At 42.5% G+C, this 25,225-nt stretch overlaps 1 protein-coding gene and 1 long non-coding RNA gene across 3 annotated transcripts in view; one reads left to right on the top strand and one right to left on the bottom strand.

Moving 5' to 3' along the window:
• SYT1 (synaptotagmin 1) overlaps nt 1-11,540 on the top strand; it is a 200,859-nt gene extending 189,319 nt beyond the window's left edge. For both annotated transcript variants that reach the window (XM_028148620.2, XM_054719733.1), the window contains exons 7-8: nt 6,120-6,253; nt 11,240-11,540. In XM_028148620.2, coding sequence (XP_028004421.1) covers nt 6,120-6,253; nt 11,240-11,446 — 341 coding nt within the window. In that variant the 3' untranslated portion in view covers nt 11,447-11,540. The remainder of the gene's footprint in view (nt 1-6,119; nt 6,254-11,239) is intronic.
• Nucleotides 11,541-12,520: 980 nt separating this feature from the next.
• Nucleotides 12,521-25,225, bottom strand: part of LOC129149768 (uncharacterized) — a 36,280-nt gene continuing 23,575 nt past the window's right edge. Inside the window, exons 3-4 of the long non-coding RNA XR_008556574.1 lie at nt 16,622-16,734; nt 12,521-13,597 (exon numbers count right to left, since the gene is read on the bottom strand). This is a non-coding gene — a long non-coding RNA (uncharacterized LOC129149768). The remainder of the gene's footprint in view (nt 13,598-16,621; nt 16,735-25,225) is intronic.

Genomic DNA, 25,225 nt, shown 5'->3' with positions numbered 1-25,225 from the left:
AACTCTATAAACATTGGGTGGTTGCCTCCCAACTTCTGTTGCCCAGTCTCTAATTCCTATTTAAGAGAACCGCCATATTCCATTCTGAGCCATGTGCTTAGAATAGAGTTGAGCCTACCCCCAGCTCCAAAGATAGGACCCCTGTCCCTCCTGATTGGTTGGTGGATGGACACATGACCCAGGACTAAGTCAACCTAGCTTATCACATTCTCTTCATCTCAGGGATTAATATAGAGAAGATGTTTTGTGAACATTAGTCCAATCAGTCTAACCAGGGGCTTTTCCTGGGGATTCTCCTTTGTGTGGGATAGTGTGGTGATCTGAGACTTGCAGCTGGTACAGTCACTTACATCCTTAAGAGGGAAGCTTAGGGTGTCCTGGGCGGCCTCCATGTACTAGTAGCATTGGAGGAGGACTCCATAGAAAACAGAGCAGAGACGCAGGCAAACCTGGGACCTCTCTGATATTGTTGAATCTGTACCAGACAAAGAACAGACTGAACTGATGTAACAAAGAAACACCAACATGCAGTGGCTCAAAAAGACAGTGCCTGTGGGAAATGCTTTATCACCCTCAGTCTGTAAATAGGTGGGTAGGTGAGCAAAATCGGTCGGCATTTAGGGACTGTGAGGTCGTCTAGGGCCCCAGGATCTTCCTATCTCGTTGTTCTGTCCCCCTAGAGCAGTGATTTTCAGCCTTTTTTATCTCCTGGCACACATAAACTAATTACTAAAATTCTGTGGCACACCAAAAAAGTATATTACATTTTTGCGATATGTCAAAGGAAAAAAAGGTATAATTTTGACTCATTCATACCAGACAGCTATTGTTGTGTTGGCTGTTGTCATTTTTTTTATTTGACAGGCTAAGGGGAAAGTGGTCAGTGCCCCTGACTAAATAGGCAGGTATTGCATGTTTTAAAAATGCTTGTGAGACACCAGTTGAAAATTGCCATCTTAAAGTATTATTGTCATGTTGCAAGGTAAAGGCTGGGTCCCTAATCCCATCACATTCATGTTTCAGTTGCAACAAAGGAAGGAAGGAAGGAAGGAAGGAAGGAAGGAAGGAAGAAAGAAAGAAGAAAGGAAGGCATAAAGCTTATTTTAAGACAGAGTTTATCAATTTCAGTTCTATTGACATTTTGAGCCTGATAATTCTTTATTGAGGATGTCCTATACATTGCAGGATGTTGGGCAGAATCCCTGGTTTCTACCCACTGAATGCCCATATCACTCCCCTCCAAGTTATGACAATCGAAAGTGTTTCCAGACATTGCCAAATGCCTTGGGAGTGGAGTGCAGAATAGCCAGTATTTTAAGGATGCGCTGTGGAGTTTACACACATCACTTCCCTTCACTTCCAATAGCCAGAAGTTAGTCAGTTGGCCATAGTGAGTCATAAGAGAGTCTGGGATATATATTTCTAGCTGGTGCCCAGGTAAAACGAGCAATAAAACTCCAGGAGCTTTCTTGCTAAAAAAGAAGGGAGAAAATCAATTTTAGGAGACAATTAATAATCTTTTCCACACAGCCCTACTTCTGGGTTTTTCCATTACATAAGCCAATAAGTTACCTTTCCAATTTATAACATTTTGAAATGGATTTTTCAGTCGCTAGGAATTCAGAACCCGAGTTGATACAAGTATTACTTTCCTCATCTAAGACTGTAAGTTGAAATTTAGGGAACATCATACAAAGGAAAAAGGATGAAAGGAGTAATACCTGAAGTCACTCAGAAGCTGGATCCTGGCTCCGAGGGATTGAACAAATCAGCTGAAATGAGGCTGTTTTGTATTAAGGGAGGTCTTTGGTTGAAAGGGAAAGGCCGGGGTCATTGTGGTAGTTAAGAAAGAAGACGGTGCCCTAACCGGTTTGGCTCAGTGGATAGAGTGTCAGCCTGCGAACTCAAGGGTCCCAGGTTCGATTCCGGTCAAGGGCATGTACCTTGGTTGCGGGCACATCCCCAGTAGGGCGTGTGCAGGAGGCAGCTGATTGATGTTTCTCTCTTATCGATGTTTCTAACTCTCTATCCCTCTCCCTTCCTCTCTGTAAAGAATCAATAAAATATATTAATAAGAAAGAAGACGGTATAATTATGCAAAATTGTCGAAATGAAAACTGCAGGCATCTTGCATTACTCGGCTTTGAACTGCTGCTTTCTAGTTCTCGTTGTCAATAGAAAAAGTCTTTAGTGGTCCCTTTGTATCTCAGACAAAAGGATCATTGCCGACAGCCAGCTGTTTTGCAATTATATTTCTATGAAGTTGGCATAATTTGACATCAGAACTGCCTAAAGGAAGAAGGCGGCGATGACGTGCTGGGGTATTAGTGTGTGGAATAGTCATACAAGAGGTCCCCGTGTTACAAGTGGATGGATAGTCTTCCCAAAACTCATCTCAAAGCCAGTAGTTCTGAATTAAAAACATTTCCCATAGGAATATTGTTTATCTGGTATTAGATCATTACAGAAGTCCTCCAAAACCAGGAAATAAAGATAGGGACTGGATGCAAATACAAAAGAAAATGCTGCAAGGCAGCGAAAGGTTGGTCTTTCAAAGAGAAGGTTTCTGAGAAAATCATCAGTAAAATCTTCAGGGAAGAGGCGATTTTTAAACCCAGACTTAAGATGGAAAAAGAAAGAAATGACATTTCAGGCTAAAGGACACAGTACTTCACATTCTCTGTGAGGAACAGCCTGTGGTGGGAGCGTGTCAGGTGTGGGCCTGGTTGTTCCAGCAACACCTTCCCACATGGCAAAGTACTCACTGGCCTCTGGGCCTGCCTACCTACTCCCCTGTTCCTTTAAAAGGGCCCATAAGGCTCCGATTTCCTGTTTCCTTTCGGGAGATATGGAATGGCAAGGTTGCGGGTTCAATCTCCAGTCAAGGCACATACAAGAATCAACCAATGAATGCATAAATAAGTGGAACAACAAATCAATGTTCCCTTCCCCCTCTCTCCCCTTTCCTCTCTCTCTAAAAATAAATAAATAAGATAAAAAAGAAAGAAAATGCACTCAACCAAACGCATTTATCCACACAAAAAAATAAAGAAATCCTGCCATTTGCAACACCATGGGTGGACATTGAGGGCTTTATGTTAAGTGAAATAAGTCAGACAGAGAAAGACAAATACTGCATTATCTCACTTGTATGTTGAATATATATATATGCCAAGCTCATAGAATGAGAGTAGAAAGGTGATTGCCAAGAGTTGGGGGAGTGAGGGAGATGTTGGTCAAGGGGTGTAAACTTCCAGTTATAAGATTACTAAGGTCTGGGGATCTAATGTACAACATGACGACTACAATTGGTAATGGTATATTTTATATTTGAAAGCTACTAAGAGAGTAGAACTTAAAAGTTCTCACCACACACACAAAATTGTGATTACGTGAGTTGATGGATGTAATCATTCACAATACATACGTTTCCAAATCGTCACATTGTGCATCTTAAACTTACACAGTGTTATGTCAGTGTTATCTCAATAAAGCTGGGTGAAAAAGAATAGGACCTCTGAGTGACTGCCACCCTTGAGCATGACTGGATGTGAATTCTGCCTGCAAAGTAAGTTGCTTTGGTGCCTGTGTCAGAATGAATCTGCAAAGGCAAAGACTAACACCGCCTCTTTAGAACAGATCCAAACCTGCTCCTCTTCCAGCCCTCTGTCCTCTCTGTTAAGTATATGAAATTACAGAATAGCCCTGAATCATTGTCAGAACTGGCAGATTTGCTAATGAAAGTCACAGGTTAGCAGCGTTACCTCTTAGATCTCACAATCTACCTCTCTCCTAAACACACGGAAGCACATGTACCTTAGGGCCCTCACATGTACCTTAGGGCCCTCACATGTACCTTAGGGCCCTCACATGTTCTGCTCTTTCCGGATGATACAAGTTTCTGCCACATCTTCAGATGACTAGCTCCTCCCCCTGTCTTTCTGTTCTCCTCAATAAGGACAGTGCTAATCACCTTTCCTAAATTACCTTGTTCTCCCCGAGGTATTAATCACATAACATCAGAGCCCACATTGAAATCTGAAATGACTAATATCTTTTCGGGGTTTTAATTTGCTTACTCAAATGGCAGATGCACAAGGAGCTTTCTTGTCATTTGCTGTCTTAAATGAATAAATAAGTAGTCATTGTGTTTCTCTTGAGAAAAACCTATGCTTTAGGTTAAAGTTTTAACGCACAAACGTAGGAAGCATAAATGTTGATTTTAGTAGTATTTGGATATTAGTCAGTGCCAAGGAGCAACTGGAGACTTGACTATTTTGTAGATGTGCTAGGGGTAAGGATGGTGGAGCCAGGAAACTTCATAAGCAAACAAGGTTTCTGAACCAAAAATCAACGTTGGCTGTGAACAGCAAGATACACTATCATAAACAAGCCATGTTTTCCCTTTTCTTTGCTACTATTTACAGTGTTTTAAGAAAACACAAAACTGACCAACTAGTTAGTTGACAGAGCTGGTTTCTCATCTCTATATCTGGTTTTTCAAGGTATTTTTCATTTTGATTAAAATCTCCCTTGACCGGATGTAGCATTAAAAACAAACCAACAAACAAAAACAGAAAAACCCAAGTAATGTGGGCCTTGGGGCAATGGGAAGAAGACAGGACTGAGGGCAAGGAGACCCAGATTATGAGGCCCTAAAGAAGTTCCACGTACTCATTCAACAAAAACCTAATAGTGCAAGGTACTGCTTAGTAATTTCAATTAGTGAACATGGCAGACCAAGTTTCTGTCCCTCGGGAGTTATGTTCTACTGGGGATAGGAAGAGGGAGATAAGAACATTTTTTTGATCCGCAGTTTTATCTTCTAAAAATATGTGGGCAGACTAGATCATCTGTCATGTTCCTCCCAGCTATACATGTTTTGAAAGAGAGGGAAGAAATGTTGGAAGGCTTAGCAGTGGTTACTCTAGGAGAATAAAATCATGGGTGATTTAAGTTTCACTTTTTTTTAACATTGCTTTCTGATTTTTTTTTTTCTATAATGAACATGCATTACATGTGAAGTAGAAAAATGTTTAAGAAAACAGATTTTCCTATCAAATGTGAGCATTGGTTCTTGGTGACTTGAAGGTATGTCAGTTACCCATTAGTACTGAGATCTGTAAATGGGAATCATCTTACCCCTTCAGTGACCTACTTTTTACTTTACCTTTACCTAATGAGGCTTCAGGGAAGCTGCCAAGGGGATCTTCCGCTCCTTTTCTCATTACCTGTGTGTGTGCTGGCTTATTCTCTTTTCCCTGAACCCTTTTCTCTACCTCGGGATGTACAGGCACAGCCACTGGCTCTCTCTCTCCTCTTTTTTCTTTCCTCTCTCCTCTCTCTTTCTCTTTCTCAGCCTCTTCTCACCTCCAACCTTCATATCTCAGTTACCTCCCCAGAGAGGCCTTACCTGAATGGACTAAAAATGCCATTCCTACCTTAGACTCACCATACTAAACCTGGTAGTCCCTATCATGTCTCTATCCTACATTTTTCCTCTAGAGCATTCTTCTCAACTTGTAATTTCATGTGCATTTCTTTTCTTTTCTTTACAAGCCTATTGTCTATTTCCCACACAAGTCTGAAGTTCCATCATGAAAACAGGGATGGTCTGTTTTGTTCACTACTCTATCCCTAAGGCCTAAATAACATTGGTTCAATAAATAAGTAAATAAATGAATGAAACGGCTCCTTTGTCCTCTATCAATAGCTATTCCCATACAGTGCCAGCTCACAAGAGCCAATTGTTAAATGTTCAGAACTTTAGATGTTAAACTGTTCATAGCTCGAAATCGGCTACGCTGACAGTATTTATATCATAGACATTGGCAAATGCTACATGTCAAGTTATTTTTTTTTTTATCCAGAGAGCTGGTTTACCATCACACCACTGCTCTCATATCCTAAATCCAACTATAAATATTGACAATACAATGGCAAAAAAACATAGTCCACAGGTTGATTAAAATCCTTCAATAAAAAATTAAATTTTAAAATACACTAACTATATGCTATGCAATTATTTTCCTGTTGGGAATACTTGGCCTTTGCTAAGCTAAATTATAATCTAAAATATGTATCTCGGATCTCCTAAACATTTTGTTTCTGTTTTTCAGATCCTTATGTAAAGATTCATCTGATGCAGAATGGCAAGAGGCTGAAGAAGAAGAAGACAACAATTAAAAAGAATACACTCAACCCCTACTACAATGAGTCATTCAGCTTTGAAGTACCCTTTGAGCAAATCCAGGTAATGCCAAACATAATTTTGTCTTCCCGTTCAATTTCTTTTATTCAGTCCACACAAGTTAAACACACAGACGTTGTACATTACCAGAGCACATGCCCTCATTAGAACTGCCATTCCTATTCCCGTGCACATTTGATGCTCAAGCTACATCAAGAGGAGAAAGCTAAAATACACAGCCCAGGATGTGCTGACTCATCAGCCAAACACAGCTGGCCTTCTCTAGAGCAGAAATAAAATAGGAAAAAGAACATCAATAGAACAACTATACTAACCCAAAATGTATGTTTGTAAAGATTAAAAGGTCCAGAACAAATGAATTTTCACTATTTACTCCCAGGCCATAATATGTAATTCTTCTAAGCACATCTTTACAGAAAAACAAAATAGCAATAAGAGAAGTATATTGGTTGATGCTAAATATGCAGTATCTTTAACCTTTTGCACTCAGATGTCTAGTGTCACTCGACACGGTTAGCATCGGTAGCAGCTCTTTTTATACCCTTTGAATGTATCAATAATTTGAAATATTAAAAAATCCAAATAAATAAATTTGTATGAAAAGCAACTCCAGTTTTTTATTCTACTGCCGCGCTTTGTAAAATATGGGGTATTTAAAAAATTAAATCCCGAGTAGAATAAAGGAATCGAGAAAAAAGCAAGCGAGTGCAAAGGGTTAAGTTTTATTATTAAAAGACAATTAACAGCCCTGGCCAGTGTGGCTCAGTTGGTTAAATGTTGTCCCATGCACAAAGGGGTCACCGGTTAGGTTCCCAGTTAGGGCACATGGCCAGGTTGCAGGTTTCCCAGCTGGGGTGCATGCTAGAGGCAGCCAATTAATATTTCTCTCTCACATCTATGCTTCTCTCTCTCCCCGTCTCTCTAAAAAAATCAATAAAAACATATTTTTTAAAAGACAATTAACAATAGAAAAATTAGGCTAAGTTGTATTTTTATTTGTTTAAATTTAGCTCCTTGTTTCTGAATCTGAGTGAATGGGTATTTTTTTAAATATATTTTATTGATTTTTTACAGAGAGGAAGGGAGAGAGAGAGAGTTGGAAACATCAATGAGAGGGAAACATCAATCAGCTCCCTCCTGCACACCCCCTACTGGGGATGTGCCCACAACCAAGGTACATGCCCTTGACCGGAATTGAACCTGGGACCCTTGAGTCCACAGTCCGACACTATCCACTGAGCCAAACCGGTTAGGGCATGAATGGGTATTTTTATAAAAATGAATCAATCCTGAATTTGCAGATAATAATTGTTATGATAGGAAGTATATTAGAAGACTTTGTGGTTAACATGTTCAAAATAAGATGCTACATGTAGCCAAAATGATAGCATATGATCTTATTATTTAGCAATTTTTAAATAAGGTTTAATTTTTATTTAAGGTTTTCTCACTTCATATCCATAGTTAGACTTTTAGAATCCAAAATTCAAATCCAATGATTTTGGGTTATTTATTGGTAATTTTTAATGGGTATCAGAGAGTTAAAATGCTTAAATCAACACTACTTTTTATTAAGTACTTGATATGGGTCCATATTTTCATAACATAAAAGTTTGTCCATATTTGAAGGAGAAATGAAGGCTAGGCATCAAAACAACTTGGAGCCCTCTACAGGCCCAGAATAACAAGTCAACAAATACTCTTCAGCTGCATGTTTTTACTTTTAATCTATTCTTAGAATGCAGAATCTTATGAACGAATCACACCTTTACTCTAAGAAAACGCTAAGAAAATAGCTACATTTATTGTATGTTTATTTAGTGCCTAGGCCCAAATTAAGCACTTTATATATGTAATCTCATTTAATCCTTACAATAACCTTATGAGAGAGATTCCATTATTATCCCAATTTTACAAGTAAGGAAACTGAGGCTTAGAATTTCCTCATATGTCAAATAGAAGTAATAACAGGATCCACATCAAAGTAAGATTATGCACATAAAAGCGCTTTGGACAGCGCCAAGCACATAGGAACACTCAGTAAATGGTTCCCATCATTATTACTATTCACAATGCCGGTGTTGTCTCTTTTTCAAATCAATGTTTTATTAAAAAATTGATCTAACAATAGATTAAAGCAACATATAAATCAGCGTTGTCCAATAGAACCCCTCTGTGAGGATGGAGATATTTTATCACTTGTGCTGTCCAATATGGTAGCCACCAGCCACGGGTGGGCAATGAGTACCTCAGTCACTGGTGTGAACAAGGAACTTCATTTCTTTTTCACGTATTTAAACAGCTACATGTAGCTAACAGCTAGTGTTTTATGTAGGGAAGGGTTGTTGTTTTTTGGTTGGTTGGGTTTTTTTAAAATATGTTTTTACTGATTTCAGAGAGAGAAAGGGAGAGGGAGAGAGTCAGAAACTTCAATGATGAGGAAGAATTATAGATCTGCCTCCTGCAAGCACCCTCCTGGGGATGGAGCCCGAAACTGGGGCATGTGCCTTGACCTGGAATCCAATTGGTAGCCTCCTGGTTCATGGGTCGACGCTCAACCACTGAGCCATACCGGCCAGGCTATAGGGCAGTTTTTGAAAAATCCGTGATCCCACCATCCTCACATTGATTCGTGGTTTTTATATAACATTTCTCATATACATTTCCACATGGCGGCAAATTGGACATACTTATTTACTTTCAACAGCTGTTACATAAGTAAATGACATTGCAGAGGACACTGCCGCCTGCCCCCAATTACTTGTTCACTAGTCCGCACCAGTGCTCTCTCTGCTTCGGACCCGCTGGCAAACCCCTAAGACATCCAATTATCTCCAACCATTTGTTTTGCAATATTTGTTCAGTGAACCCTTCTAAGTTCTAAGACCTTTTTCCTATGGAAACTAACACCTCCTGGCATTTTGTGTTGTGTTTTTTTTTTTAATTCCGCAAAACAATATCAGGCAGGGCATTGAGATGAAAAATTCTATTGTAAACCTCCCCCTTTGAGTGACAATTCTATACCCAGTTTTTAAAAAATAAATGTCCCTTTTCAACTATAAATTGCAGCAAATGCAGATATATTGAAAATGAAGGGCATGAAAAACAAAACATATGCTGGGTTTCCAGGGCAGCATTTTGGAGGAGATAACATTTTGTCAGGAGACAGCCTGAGCCCCATATAGAGTACAGTAGGCACGGGAATGATGGCTCGCCTGTCACTGCATCCCTCCTCCTCTGCTCCTTAAGTCAATGTATTCTTTTCTTGTTTTCCTTCCCAGGCGGCTGCTTTCCTCGTCTTTGCTTTCCCTAGAGAAACTAACTGAGCATTTCACAAGCTGTAATAGAGGTTTAGGTTTCCTTTATCCTGCAGTTATAGGGTTATCTGTCTTTCTGTCTCTATCCATAAGAAATGTATTCTGCAAGAAGAAAAAATGCTGATTTTTAAATGCACATGAAAATGTTGCATTCCTTTCCTCAAGCCCCCAAAATGTATAAACTATATATGCAGCTGGAAAAATTAATCCAATGCCTTCAGAAGGAAATTGTTGAGTGTTACTAATCAATACATTCCTAGCTGAATAATCAAAATCCATTCCATTCATGTTACCGTTGCGCACAATGTCCCCAATGCTCCGCCCCCTTCCCTGCAACCTGACTGCATCCTGATGTATTTGCATGGAAAGTTTCTGAAAACCAAGCTCAGTTCCAAACACCAGCAGGTAATCCCCTTGACCATAAAACAATCCTAGGCCGCACAAAGGAAGACAGAAGTTTGTGTCCTTTATCGCCAGTGTGTTTCATTTCACATTCTACATTTCACTTTGAGAAGTGATCATTTTCTCTGATCTGAACCTGCACCTGGGCACCCTCTCCCACACACTGGTGCAGGAACGCAGACCTCAGAGTACAAAGTCGACCACAGGGCCAGAACTCCGCTGGGCCCCACCTGTCCCTGGCTTCTACCACTGCATTTTCTGCTCTTTTTAATGCACCACGAAATGTTATGCATTCTACTCTACTCTAAAGTCTTCCTTTATCTTTGCACTCCATTTCTAGATTGGAGCCATTGCATATTTTGACTAAATAAATTTATTGCTTAGGAAGCAGAACTAAAATGTGTTTTTGAAAAGTCTTTCTTTCATGTGATAATGGTATGGATTTGCTTTCACCAGTTCAGTCAGTTCAAAAAAGTAAGTTATTACAGAAACCCTCAAAATCTAATGGAATCACCAAAATAAAATCCTATGTGGCCCAAAAAGGTTATTTCCATTTGATGCCAGTGCCGGATTCATAGTAGTTTTACTCAATAAATGTTTATTTAGGGCACGTATGAATGAAAAATATTATCTTTACTTGGTTACTACTTTTTAAAGACTTTTACTCTACTTCACATCTTGTATCCACAACAATTTTGTGACCAGCTGAAATTCTAGATTAGTTTTATGGAAAATATTGGCTCGCCCCCTCCCCCCAGAGTGGGATTGCTGTACATGGCTGCTTTGGGAATTGTAACCAAAGAAAAAATGGTCTGAGTGTCAATGTCAGAAATTTCCCGGATGAGACAACTGAAACAAATGCATTTAGAGATGAATACGAGTTGACACAAGCAGCAGAGCATGTGGTTTACAGCATGGACTCTGGGAACCAAAAGATTCATTCCTTCTATGACCTCAGGCTGGTTTCTTAGCTTCTCTGAGCTTCATCTCTTCTCTATAGAATGGCAATACTAATAGACTCTATTGTGAAAAGTAACTGAGCAGTGTATGTAAAAGAGTTAGAAGAGTACCAAATACATACTAAAAATGAACATTTACTGAGTATTTTGAAGGTGATGACAACAACGATAATAATAGTAGTGATGATGATTGTAATGATGGCGAAATAGGGATGCCATCATATTCAAGTCGTTTTCACATGTTTAGAAACTGTTTCTTCTTATGTCCAATTCCTTAGCTCTCAAGGAAGCTTTGTAGGGAGGTATCTCCAGGGCTGGATGATTAATGTTTATTTTGTGTCCTCTTTCAGAAAGTGCAAGTGGTGGTCACTGTTTTGGACTATGACAAGATTGGCAAGAATGATGCCATCGGCAAGGTCTTTGTGGGCTACAATAGCACCGGGGCTGAGCTGCGACATTGGTCAGACATGCTGGCCAACCCCAGGCGACCCATTGCCCAATGGCACACCCTACAGGTAGAGGAGGAAGTTGACGCCATGCTGGCCATCAAGAAGTAAAGGAAAGAAGCCTTTCTGCATTTGCCCACATAGTGCTCTTTAGCCAGTATCTGTAAATACCTCAGTAATATGGGTCCTTGCATTTTTCCAGCCATGCGTTCCTGACACAATTCAGTGGTACTTCAAATCCTGTTTTAATTTGCACAAATTTAACGGTAGAGAGCCCCTGAGTCCTTCATCATACGACTGCCCTCCAAATCTACTCTTCTGTTAAGCAATATGATGTGTAGATAGAGCATGACTGAAATTATTTATTGTATCACACAGTTGTACATACCAGTATGCTACAGATTTATTTCTAGTTTGTGTATTTGTATGTTGTAAGCGTTTCCTAATCTGTGTATATCTAGATGTTTTTAATAAGATGTTCTATTTTAAACTATGTAAATTGACTGAGATATAGGAGAGCTGATAATATATTATATGGTAAATATAGTACCGTCTGCATTCCCAGCAAAAATATCAACTTGTAAGGCACTAGTACAGTGAAACTGACATCTTAAAGGACAACTTAAACCTGAGCTTTCTATTGAATCATTTGAGTACCAAGGTACACTTACACCACATACCTGGTGGGTGCGTCCAATTTTGTAGAATTTCTTCACAGGCAAATTAGCATGATCTGAGCAGCATCCAGGCTGACCTCCAGGAAGTATAGCCACAAAACAGAACAGCATCTGTCTGTACATATCTACAAAGCTAAAACCAGGGCTTCACTCTTACATTTGAAGGAGCAACTGAACAGGAGTCGATGATTTCATGTTACTGCATATAGAGTAGCAACTTGATGGTGGGGTGTGTGTGTGTGTGTGTGTGTGTGTGTGTGTGTGTGTCTGCGTGTGTGCGTGTGTGCATGTGTGTGTGTGCATTTGTTTAGGGATGGGGGTGGGTGGGAAGATGCTGAGGGGAGAAGTCAGCATTTCTGAAATATTGCCTGACTATTTCAAAAAGAAACAAGTAGCTCTCCATTATCACCTTTATACAAAATGTGCATCCTGTGAATTCTGTTCCAGATTTCACACCTCTAATAATTCCAAAACATTTGCACACTAGACTTTGTAACAAGATATTTTATTATACAAAACCAGATTAGAAGGAATGCAGAATATTTTTAACACAGCAATCTGTGCTTATTACACAAAGTTACTTTGTGGTAAACAGACAGTATTGTAATCCCATCAAAAGATGAAAAGCAAACAATTAGCCATAGTTCTGAATGCACTTCGATTAAGCCAAAACAGACAGCTAGTGATCTTTTTTATATGCTCTTTTTACTTAAAGAAGTTTTAATTTGTCCTTTAAAAAAAGGTGAAACAAAACCAAGAACAAGTTCTAGAAAACTGAAGCAACCTCTTATGTATTCTAGATGCTTGATTTAGGAGGAGTTTTTAAATGTTTTCAATGTTATTATGTAGTAAATGGCACTATTATGAAGCTACTAGTCATTCCATAAGAGTCTTCAAGGACTGCTCTGTGTAACACTGTGACTGCCGTGTGTGCTTAGACACGTAGTTTCCTCAGTGGATAGCACTCAATTTATCCCGTAGTGATATCGTACACAATACTGCCATTCCCTCTACTGCACTGCCCGACGTGTGTGTAGCACAAACAGTTCTCGTTACAAAGGACCAACTCAGAACTGAAAAGCTATGCATAGGACAAGGAGGATACACAGAAGGGGGTGAGACACAGCATTTTGTCAAGCACTGTGCAATATTCTATATTTTCCCCCACGATGGCAGACAACCACTCTGAAGGGCAGCCTGTTGTCACACCGCATCAAGTCTTTTCTCCCACTCACTTCCGCGGCCCATTTTAACTCCAGGCCACAGAGAGTCAGATGCGCTGAGGTGGGAGTTGATCTTCACCAATGTCAAAACACAGTGGAGGAAAACCAGGCAGAAGCCTCGTGTTCAGACTTGAGGGTATCATGCCATGCTTTTTTTAAACAACTCAAAGAGAATTCAGAAAGGGCTGGTGGGAGGCTTGGAACATGGGGTTAGCGGTTTCCTGAATTCTTGTCATTATTCTTTTCTCGTCCAAGAAGAGGCATGCCCTTTGACCTTTCAGCCCAGTGATAGCAAACTCTAGAACTGGGACAGACAACAAGGACAAAAGAATAACATCTCCCTCTTCTGTAGATGGTCCACACTTAAAGACAAAAAAAGAAAGAAAAACATAGATAGAAAATGTGGAAGGTTTGATGTAAGACTAGATACCAGTTTGAACAGAAGAGTCAAATGAGAATCTTTCCATGGTAAAGGACCAAACCCAATCAAAGAGAGGGAGTTGATTGACTTGTAAAAATTCCTGAAATACCAGAAACTGACATCTCATTTTATTGTATTCAGCTTTAAGTTGTTTACACTGAAACAATACTTCAAAACAAGCAGGTTCGAGCTGCCGAAGACACATGATTTCTTGCATTCAAGTACTACTAACGCATTCTCTTGCAACACTGCCAGACGTGGGGTCTTGTCGCCACCGAATCAGTTGGTACTATACCACCTCTCACAAGGCAGTGACCGAACCTGCTCTAAGACCAAGATTCACCCTCAGATAAGCCACATGGACCTTTCTGACAAAGCTGTGCAAAGTGTTAGAATCGGATGCTCTAGAAAGATCCTAGTTGCCTTTGTGTATATTTACTGCCTGCTTGAGTGTTTCTATGTGTGGGTTTTCTCTGTATCTTGTAGAAATGTTGGGGTGTTTCCTTCTGCCATATGGCTCGTGGCCCGCGAGCCAACTACTTTAGCTGTATTTTACCTTCATTTTTGATGAGGTGATTTAAATTTCGTTTCACTTCGTGTAGTGAATTCCACAGTAGTTTTCCGATTGTTGTTAAAAATAACTTCACATAGTACCCGGATATTCAATAAAAATGTTTTATTTCCTGTTGATGTTGCCACCTTTCAACTCCTTTTCTTGCCTGACTCTGGGGGTCGGTCGATGGCCTGGGGACCCTGGGGCCGCTGGAGGCAGGGGCAGGTGAACAGTGCACGGAGCGCTGCCTCGGGTCCCTGGCTGGGACCACAGCAGCTGAAGGGACACAACGCCCAGAGCGCGTGCGGCCAGAGCCCAGAGTTCCTGGCAGAGTCCGTCTCAGCATGTTTCTCTGTTTCTGATCGATCCACCTGGCGCCGCGTCAGGCCTCCTGCTGTGCCCAAACTATGTCCTCCAGGGTTCTCACTCTAGAGCCTAAGCCACACAGCCTCTGCAGACTGGATTGAAAGTAAGGTTTTTAAACCCCGTTTTTGGAGGGCAGCATGATGTTAAATATCCTACCTGTTGCAATTCCTAGAGATAAAACGAAATATCTTTCCTCCACTAAATGCAACATGTTTCAGGCGCCTCCTGCGTGCCACGTTTTCACTGGATGCTGGAGATACGATGAATGATGTAATGAGGTCCTCCTGCCCCTGAGCCCACAGTCTCAGACAGACGTAGAAAGGCACTCTCACAATGCACTACGCTGTGCGCCTCGGTCCCTGAGAATTTCACCAGACCAATCATAGCGGGCACCCTGGTGTGCTACCCTGATCCCCCTATTGCACTGCTGACCGCTCACAGCCGTGTCCTTCCGGCCTTCGCTGAGCAAGCTGCCTCACTTAGGAGACCACGCATCCTCCCGGGCAGCCCACATGCACGGCCTTACGGGATCTCTCTAAGCGCCATCTCGGTCTCACAGCCCAGGGTGAGCTGAGAATGCTTTTGCAACTGCACTGCAGTTCCAATTCTTCCTCACAGTTTCCCTAGCTCCTGTACAGGCGCTATTCCCAAGAGCACTCCCCAGTAAGACCCCTTCATCCTGGAATCTGCATCCCGGGGAACCCAGCTCATAACACATTCTTTGGGGTGAGGGAGCGATATCAAGAAGAGTTTCCAAGAGAAGACAACACCACAGGGACATCCTAAATGGAACCGGTGGGAGTTATTCCAGTGCAGTGGTCGGCAAACTCATTAGTCAACAGAGCGGCAAACCGCGGACGTGGCTCGCGAGCCGCGGTTTGCCGACCACTGTCCCAGTGTGTAGGCAAGACTGTGACCAAAAATACCTCATTTAACAAGGCTTCAAGTTTACCTTTGACTGCTGGCTGCATCATACTCGCTTCAGCCAGCTTCCACGGGGCACCGCCACATAGAGATGGCACTAAGCTAACACGGCCTCCACAGCCGGGGGAGGGCCACTTAGCTACTGTGCACTCAGCGGGAACCACTGCAGAGTTCTCAACGCAAGCCGAGAAAAGGACGTTGGACGCAGTCCACTAGGATTAGGTGCAAAAAATAATCATTTGTTTGGTTTGCAATGGTGAGCATTTTGTTGTTCTTAAATAGCTCCTTGGCATTATGTACAAAACTAGCGTATTTCTTTTTTTTCAAATACATTTTTATTGATTTCAGAGAGAGGAAGGGGGAGAGAGAGATAGAAACATCAATGATGAGAACGAATCATTGACTGGCTGCCTCCTGTAAGCCCCCTACTGGGGATCAAGTTGCAACCTGGGCATGTATCCTGACTGGGAATCAAACCACGACCTCCTGGTTCATAGGTCAAGAGCTCACTGGAGTCTCTCTCTGTCTTCTTTTTAACCCCTCACCCAAGGATATGTTGTTCTTTTTTATTTTTTAGAGAGAGGGGAAGGGAGAGGGAGAGAGAGAAACATCAATATGAGAAACATTGATCAGCTAGAATATTTGATCAGCTAGAAACGGGCCCAGCTAGAATACTTCTTAATGAATTCACAAAAGCAAAAACAAAAATATCATCCATCCTTGTGTCAATGTCTACGGAAAGATTTTTGCATACACTTAGGATATTTGTTAGGGGCTTCAGTCAGGAAAACAAAACCACTCCATGGGTTTCAAAGGGGATTTTATGGGAAATTGGCCACAAAGAGAGGGCCGAGAACACATGGGAGAGATGACAAGTGAACCGGAGCTTCACGGACACCACCTGTAATTGTGTCAGGGCTGCCCTTACAAAACACCAGGGGCCCACGGGGGCTGAGACAACAGAAGTGTGTGTTCTCCCAGTTCTGGAGGTCAGAGTCCGAGACCAAGGTGCTGGCGGGTTGGTTTTCTCCGAGCCTCTCCTCCGTGCCCGTGCCCTCACCTCCTCATCTTAAGGACATAAGTCCTATTGGATGAGGGTCCACCTCATCTTGACCTCATTACCTCTGCAAGGGCTCCTGCTCCAAACGGTGCCATTCTGCGGCGGTGGGCTAGGACTTGGACACACGCAGGGATAAGACTGGAGCACAGGTGAGCCCCCAGCACCACCGCTCGGCCTGGGAGAACGAATTGGAGAGAAGCATTAATGAGACCCAGAACCTGAACGGAGGGGCTGGAACTGTGGGAGCTCCATTTTTCGGGGACCACTGAGGCTGGTGGGAGGGGGGGAGTGACAGCGAGGCTCCACCTTGGAGGTTGGGGAGGCCAGAAGACCCTGGCCCCGCAGCGGCCACTGTGCCTACCGGAGAGTGTGGCAAGAGTTGGAAACAGGACTGGGGGTCCCTTCTCCCCTCCTCCTAACCCAACCCAGCCAGGGCCTCCCATAGGCAGAGCCTCGTCAGAGTCAGCTGGCCAGGAGTCTGGGAAACAGCCTGCTGGGTCTTAGCAGGTGGGAATGAGAGCAGAGAACAAGCAGGCAGTGACCAATGCATTAGCTGCCTTAGTCCTTTCAGGCTGCTGTAACAAAAATACCACAGAGGGGATGATTTAACCCTTTGCACTCACTTTTTTCTCGATTCCTTTATTCTAATGCTAACCATGTCGAGTCACACTCGACATCCGAGTGCAAAAGGTTAAACACACATATTTAACTCTCACAGTGCTGCAGGCTGGGAAGTCCGAGCTCAAGGCATCAGTAGATTCAGTGGGGGAGGGGAGATCAGATTGGGGGGTGGGGTCAGCTTCTTGCTGTGTCCTCACAAGGTAAAAGGGGCAAGAGAGCTCCCTGGAGTGCTTCTCTCTCTTTTTTTTTAAACACTCACCCAAGGATATGTTTCTACTGATTTTTTAAGGAGGGAGAAAGAGAGAAACATCAATGTGAGAGATAAACATCGTTTGGCTGCCTCCTGACCAGGATGGAACCCACAATCTGGTATATCCCCTAATAGGGAATCAAACCTGCCACCTTTTGCTCCAACACCGGCCTGGGATCCCTGGAATTCTTTATTGGGGCACTAATCCCATTCATGAGGGCTTCACCCTCATCACCTACTAGTAATGACCTCACAAAGGCCCCACCTCCTAAGAGTGTTGGGATTTCCACATAAAAATGTGAGGGTCACACACTTCTCGGCAGCTGCACAGACGCTCTGAATGCTCTTCTTCCTTCCTCAGAGGGTTCAGGGCAGGTATCTGAGCCGCGGTAGGCCTCACACACCTGATGAAGCAGATGCACAGAAATCACATTCTTATTCTATTTATGCAGAGAGTTTACTGTCACAGATTTGAAAATTCCAACCATGATTGCAATCACCCCCTCACTGCAACACATCTTTATTATACATGCACCGGACTCTTTGATGTTTAGCAACTGATTTAAGCTGCACACAAATCTTTACCGTTAAACAGTCAGAAGGCAACTTTGGAATAAAGAGGTAAGAATCAGGAAAATAAAAATGAGAAATAGCCTAATACTAAATGTACGAAGACATTTTCCAAAGCCTACAGAGTAATAATTATTCAGGAGGAACCATCAAGAAGGAACAGTAATAAAAACCCCAGGCAAACCTGCTGATGATTTGTGATCTACCTTCTGAGGCTGGCTGAAAGTTACCTGCATGTTAAGATCTGCATTTCAGCCATACTGAGCACTCTGCCTTCCCACCCACACACATGCCAGAGTTCCCACAAACATCCTTCTTCTCTGACAGTAGCCCTCCTGCCAACAGCCCTTCCCCCTGTGTAAAATGTACTTGTCCCTGCCGGGCTGCACACAGCTTCAACGGGATTTGGTACTGGCCAAGACGGGACTCACTTCCTTCCCAGCTGTCACTTCCCTACCTCCCCTAGGGTGGGAGTGCAGGATTCTTTAAGTTGCCTGTGGAAGGAACCCCATTCAAGCTGAATTAGGAAAAGAGAGAGAGAAGGGAGAAGAAAGTGGGGGTAAGGAAGCGAGAGAGAGGAATAAACTATTGGCTCATCTAAGCAGGAAGTTCAAGATGTGATTACATTCAGGAACAGCTGGATCAAGTCCTTCAAACAATGTCGCCATCCATTCATTCTCTCTCTCTTCCCCTTTGCCCCCAGTGTCTCCATATGACAGCACAGATGGCCCCTAGCACCTCCAAACTTACATTCCTCCAGCTTAGCATGCTTGCAGAGAGCACTACTTTCACAATTATGGCACCAAAATTCCCCGACCTAATTATACATGCTTGGATCTCATGCCCTCCATAAAGTAATCACTATGTGCAGATAACGCAATATTCACTTTGGCCAACAAAACAACACTCTTCGGCCCCCATACGCCTCTGCCAGGAGGTATGTTGGAGGCCCACACTCAGACCACAGCAGCAGCCTGGTCCTTCTTCCCCTTGACCAAAAACACTATTGTAAAGGAAATACTAAAAGTATGCACCGCCTTTCATTATCTGAAAACATCAATTGGTTTTCCAGGAACCAATCATCTGCTATATATTTTAAGCAACCTTTATTCAAAAGCACTAAGGCATTAACACAATTCTAGTTTCCTGAGTTCATAAAAAATTACTATTATAGAAACTTAAAAGGAATAAAAGAAAAAAGAGAGAGAAAAATCACCATACACACCCTTTATGTTTTGCCATCTGGGCTGACAATCTTGGTCCATATACAATCACTTTTTTTTTTTTTTGCGTGTATTTTTAACATTTTTTAAAAATTATAGTTAATGTACAATATTATAAAAGTTTCAGGTGTCCAACCCCACAATGAGATATTATACAACTTACAAAAGAAACAAACCATTTTTTGTTGCCACATAGTCTTTATAATTTTTATTTTTAATGATCATCTGACTTTTTTCTTCAGGTAGATAAACAAAAACTTATTCAATCACTTCCCTAATATTGGATATTTAAGTTACTATTAATTAATTTATTTATTACATAAATAATATTGCTATGGATACTTTAGTGGAGATTTTATTTATTATTTCATTCATCTATAAATAGATAGATTTTATCCATTTATGTTCTTAAGTTTCCAGAATTTTCAAATTCAGCTTCTTGGAAGGTTTCACCAAGAAGGACTGCCATGGGTGTTATGTGTTCCAGTTTTCCCACCACCTCCCCAACTGTGGGCCTGGTGCGTTCAGTGGCTGCCAACTTGCGCGGGTCAGGGCCTCAGTAATGACAGGCCCAGAGCTGGAATGTGAGTCTCCGTTCCACTGTCCTCTTCACTACTCCAGGCAGCTTGGTTACAAAATAAATGACATGAGCCCTGGCCGGGTAGCTCAGTTGGTTGGAGCATCATCCCTGTACACCAAAGGGTTGCACGAGTTCAATTCCCAGTCAGGGCATATAATCTTCCTCTCTCTCTAAAAATCAATAAATGACATGAGAAAGGCATTGGCAAGGACTTGAGAAGAGAGGGTGAAAGGAGAGAATCTCAAGGAAGAGAACGCCCAGGAGGAGGAGTGTCCAGGTGAGGCAATTGTCCCCCTCACCTTCCCTTCAGGACTGTAGGCTGTGTGAGGAGTTGCTCGTCCGGCCTGCTCTCTAAGGCTGGACGCCTTAGCATCACAGAAGCCTCACCGCTGCCTCCCAGGGCCCAGCCTCATGTTCTGCCCTCATCTGAGAGCGGAAAGAGCTCCAACTTGAGAGCTCACAGCTGTTCAAATCCTGGTTCATTCGCTTAACTGTATAGCCCTGGACAATCCTTAATTTTGTGTATCAAGATAATGGGCATTAAACCCTAGTATTCAACAAGCATTCAATAAATGGTAGGTATTGGCTTCTAAATCTAGCCCAGGGTCAGCAGTGTAAAAGTGAAATATTTGGGGCTTTGTTGACAATACATTCTGTATCTTCTCTTCTTCCTACAACCTGACAGCCATCCTTCCTTCCTTCCTTTCTTTCTAACCCTTTAAAAATGTAGAAACCTTTGTGCTCACTTGGGCAGCACATACACTAGCAATTGAGAACCTTCTGTAGCTCACAGACCATACAAATGCAGGCAGCTCTAGTGTGCGGACTAGATTCAAGTCATGTCACTCTGCTTCTTCAACACCTCCCCCGTTGCCTCCTCTTACAGATGAACATCTAATCAGGGTTCTCCCCAGGTGTCAATCACCTCCCGCGCTCCTTCCAGCCCTGCCCCATGTTCTGGTTACACATTCTCTGAACTCACCTATGTGCTCTCACCCTGAAATTTCCTGACAAAGTCCTACAGGCTGCAGAGTGAAGAGGGAAGGGGAGGAAGGGCGAGGAGACCTCAGGCCATTGGGGAAAGAGAGCGATGTGACATTTATTTCCAGATGCGCTGCACAGTCTCTCTCTCTCTCTCTGAAGCACAATCTGAATTCTCAGGCCTAGTTCATTGTTGCTACATCCTTGTAGCCCACACGTGGCTCGCTCTACCCGCAAATGCCTCTGGCCATAGGCAAGCAACAATGCTCTTTAGAATAAGAATGCCTGGCTCGCCAGTTTCCTTGAATATAGTGAAGACTTTTTTTCTTAATTCATGGGGAAATGAACACATTTCAGAATATGAAAGCAAAGCTTCTTCCCCCAGCAAATGTGAGAGTCAGATGATTTATAAATTATGAAAAGGAACTGGAAGCTAGGTCCCTGACCAATTTCCTGTCAGTGTCACAGTTGCCTCGTTTTCTCACATTTCCCTCCAATATGTGCTGCTGGGCTTCTCGCAGCCAGGACTCAGGCCCAGGTGACTCCGATTAGGCAGGCTTGGGGCAGCAAGTGATGGGCTGAGCGACTCATTAGCCTTTGCTCTGCCTCTCGCCAGGAGGATTACGGCTTCTGTCTGATGGCCAGGAAGGGGCCTCCCCAGCCCCGGAACCCACTATGACTTCAGACCCACCCAGGCCTGCATCTCTACCCTGAAAGTATTCCCTACTTCATCGAGAGTTCTTTAAGATGTGTACCAGCCCTGGCCAGTGTGGCTCACTTGGTTGGGCATCATCTCATGAACCAAAAGGTTGCTGGCTTGATTCCAGGTCAGGGCACATGCCCGGGTTGCACGCTCCATCATGGGTATGGATTGTGTGGGAAGCGGCCAATGGATGTTGAGCTCTCGCATTGATGTTTCTCTTTCTCTCTCCCTATCCCTTTCTCTCTCTCTCTCTCTAAAAATATCAATAAAAATAAATTCTTCAAAATCTTAAAACAAAGATGTATACCATCTCTACATATTTATCCAACACTTCCTGTGAACTAAGTACTATTTCTCCTTTTAGGAGTCGGTGAGACAGACTGAGGTGGGACCACATTACGGGCTGAATTGTGTCCCCCCCAGAATTCATACTTGGAACCCCTAACTCCAAGTGCCTCAGAATGTGACTCCCATCTGGAGATAAAGCCTTTACAGATGTGATTAAGTTAAAATGAGCTCCTTAGGGTGGGTGAGCCCTAATGCAACCTGACCATGTCCTTCTAAGAAAAGGGTGTCAGGACACAGAGGGACCCAGGGGGCATGCACGCTGAGGAAAGATGTGACGACGCAGCAAGAAGGCAAACCTCAGAGCGAGGCCTCAGAGGAAACCAAACCTGTTGGCACTTTGATCTTGGATTCCAGCACCCTTGAAACAGAAAATAAATTTCTATTGTTTAAGCCACCCAGCCTGTGGTATTTTCCTATGGCAGCACTGCTAAGCTAATACTAGTACAGGCTCCATCCCTTTGGCCCTTGACAAGACTCAAAATGTTTCGACCCAAGTGAAACCAGCCTTCCCAGGACTGCAGATCAGACCTCTCTGGTCCTCTCTCCGCCTTGAGAGAGAATATGCTCTTTCCAAAGTCCGTCCCAGCACAGACCCTTCCCCTCACACTCCCCTCCTCTCAGCTTCCTGGACAGCATAGCACCTCTCCTCCTGCCTCATTCACCCACTCCCAGTTCACATCTTTCTCTCCCCAGAGTGAGCACTATTCTACAAAAGCATGGACTCTGGACACAGGGAGAGGAGGAGGTTTAAGCATGGTGTGTATCATCCCTTTGTCTCAAATTCATACTGTATTAGTCAGGGTTTTCCAGAGAAATGGAACCACCAGGATGTGTATATATAGAGATTTATTTCCAGGAATTGGCTCACAGGATTGTAGAGATTCAGGGAAGAGTTTCAGTTTGGGTCTAATGACAGTCTACTGGCAGAATTCCTTCTTGTTCAGGGTAAATCAGTTTTTGTTTTATTAAGATCTTCAACTGATGGGGTGAGGCCCACCTGCATTATGGAGGGCAACCTGCTTTACTCAAAGGCCACTGGTTTAGATATTAATCTCATCCAAAAAACACCTTCACAAAAACAGAACATTCTGGAATAATGTTTGACAAAATATTTGAGAACTATGACCCAGCCACGGTGACCATAAAATTAACCATCACACACATCTTCCTTGTACTAAACTGCTTTGTCTTGTCCTCACTGCACTAATTAGAAGGGAAATGTCCAAAATAATAACCACCAGCCATGTAAGGCTAGTCCAAATTGAGATGTGCTGTACCTGTAAAACACACATCTTACTAATTTTTATATTGATTTCAACTGAAAAATGCTCATTTTGATGGAATATTGAGTATATCCCTTTCCTATCGCTGCCATACAAATTGTTACAAATTTAGTGGCTTCAAACAACACAAATTTATTATCTTACATTTTTGTAGTTCAACCCAGGGTCAGTGAGCTAAAATCACGGTTTTGGCGGGGCTGCGTTCCTTCTGGAGGCTCTAAGTGAGGATCTGTATCCTTGCTTTTTCCAGCTTCTGGAGGTTGCCCACATTCCTTGGCTAGTGGCCCCCTTGCTCCACCTTCAAAGCCAGCAACATCTTCTCTCTTATCCTCCTTCCTTCCTAACATCTCTCTGACCACAGCCTGGGAAAGAGTCTCTTTTTTTTCTTAATTTTCACTCGAAAAAAACACACATTTTTATTAATTTTTTATAGAGAGAGAAGGGAGAGAGAGAGAGAGAGAAGAGAGAGAGAGAGAGAAATTGATCAGTTCCCTCCTTTGCACAACCTGACCTGACCAGGAATAAAACCCGCAACCTGTTGGTGTACGAGACAACACTCCAACCAACTGAGCCACCCAGCCAGGACAAGATTCTCCATTTTTAAGAACAAATGTGATTAGATTGAGCCCACATGAATAATTCAGCATAATCTGATCATTCTAACTTTAATCACATTTGCAAAGTACCTTCTCCATGTAAGAAACACACTCGCACTGACCAGTGTGGCTCAGTTGGTTGGGCATTGTTCCATGCACCAAAAGGTTGCTCGTGTTATGCCCTACCCCCCGCTGGTGTGGGGTGGTGGGGGGCATGCAGGAGGCAGCCGATTGATGTTGAGCTCTCATAATTATGTTTCTCTTTTTCCCTTCCTCTCTCTCTCTAAAAATCAATAAACTATTCTTTAAAAAAAAAAAAAAAGAAAGAAAGGAAACATACTAACATTTTAGGTATCTCAGACATGTTTGCGTCCTATATTCTGTCTAACCCATTGTGTTAAATAAATATTACTTAAATTAATTTCACTTTTAAAACTTTCCTTAATGTGCTTACTAAAAATTTTAAATTAGGATTGTGGCTCTCATTTGTGGCTCACATAGTTTTATTGTTCAACACTCTATTAGGAATTGAGAAATACAGAGATCAAGAGACTTGTCAAAAGTTACAGATCAAGTCAATAATGTGAAGTGCCTCAGAGCTCAGACCTCTTCTCTTTCCACGCTCGCCCTGGGTGATCTCATCCTGTCTAATGACTTTAGTGCTATTTATGTGCTGGTGACTCCAAACTTTTTTCTCCAGCCCAGACCTCGCCCTTGATGTCTACTGGGCATCTCAAAGGTCATTGTCTCAGACTGAACCGTTGCCCTTCTCCAGCTCCAATCCCATTCTCCTTCCCAACCTACTCGTACAGTGTCCCCCATCTCAGTAAGGCCCAAACCTCCACGGTAACCTTAACTACTCTTCTTCTTGTCGGACACACACCCAATATCTCAGCAAGTTCTGTCAGTTCTACCTTTAAAATACATGCAGTATCTAATTATTGTCAACACCCTACAACCTGGTCCAAGACCACTGCCTTTCACCTTGGTTAACTCAGCAGCTCCATAATTGACCCCTATGTTTTAATCCTTCTCCCTTCCAGTTTATTTTCAGTACAGCAGTCAAAGTTATCATGCTAAAGCACGTATGTCATGTCATTCCTCCTCAGATATGTGAAACATGCTCCTACCTCAGGGGCCTGGCACCTGCTGTTCCCTCTCCTTAACAGTCATTCCCCAGAGAGCTCCATATGCCATTCCTTCAGTTTCTTTAGGTCCTTAATTAAATATCAACTTTTAGCATCCCCATGCCATCACTCTCTATTCCCCCTACCCTACATTATTTTTCTTCATAAAGTATGACTATGTGACATACTGTTCTCTTGTTTATCTGTTTATTGGCTCTTTCTCCCAAATAAAAATGTATCCATAAGGACTGAGCTTTTCATCTGCTTTGCTCATTCCTATACCTCTAGCATCTAGAACAGTGCCTGGAACATAGTAGCCACTCAATAAACACTGATCAATAAATGTATATACTAATTGACTCAGAAAGGATTAGTAATGTTAGG

Source organism: Eptesicus fuscus, chromosome 7 (assembly GCF_027574615.1).
Source record: "Eptesicus fuscus isolate TK198812 chromosome 7, DD_ASM_mEF_20220401, whole genome shotgun sequence".
Lineage (NCBI taxonomy): Eukaryota > Metazoa > Chordata > Mammalia > Chiroptera > Vespertilionidae > Eptesicus > Eptesicus fuscus.
The sequence above is the reverse complement of the archived record's forward strand: the minus strand, read 5'-3'. Positions and strand labels throughout refer to the sequence as shown.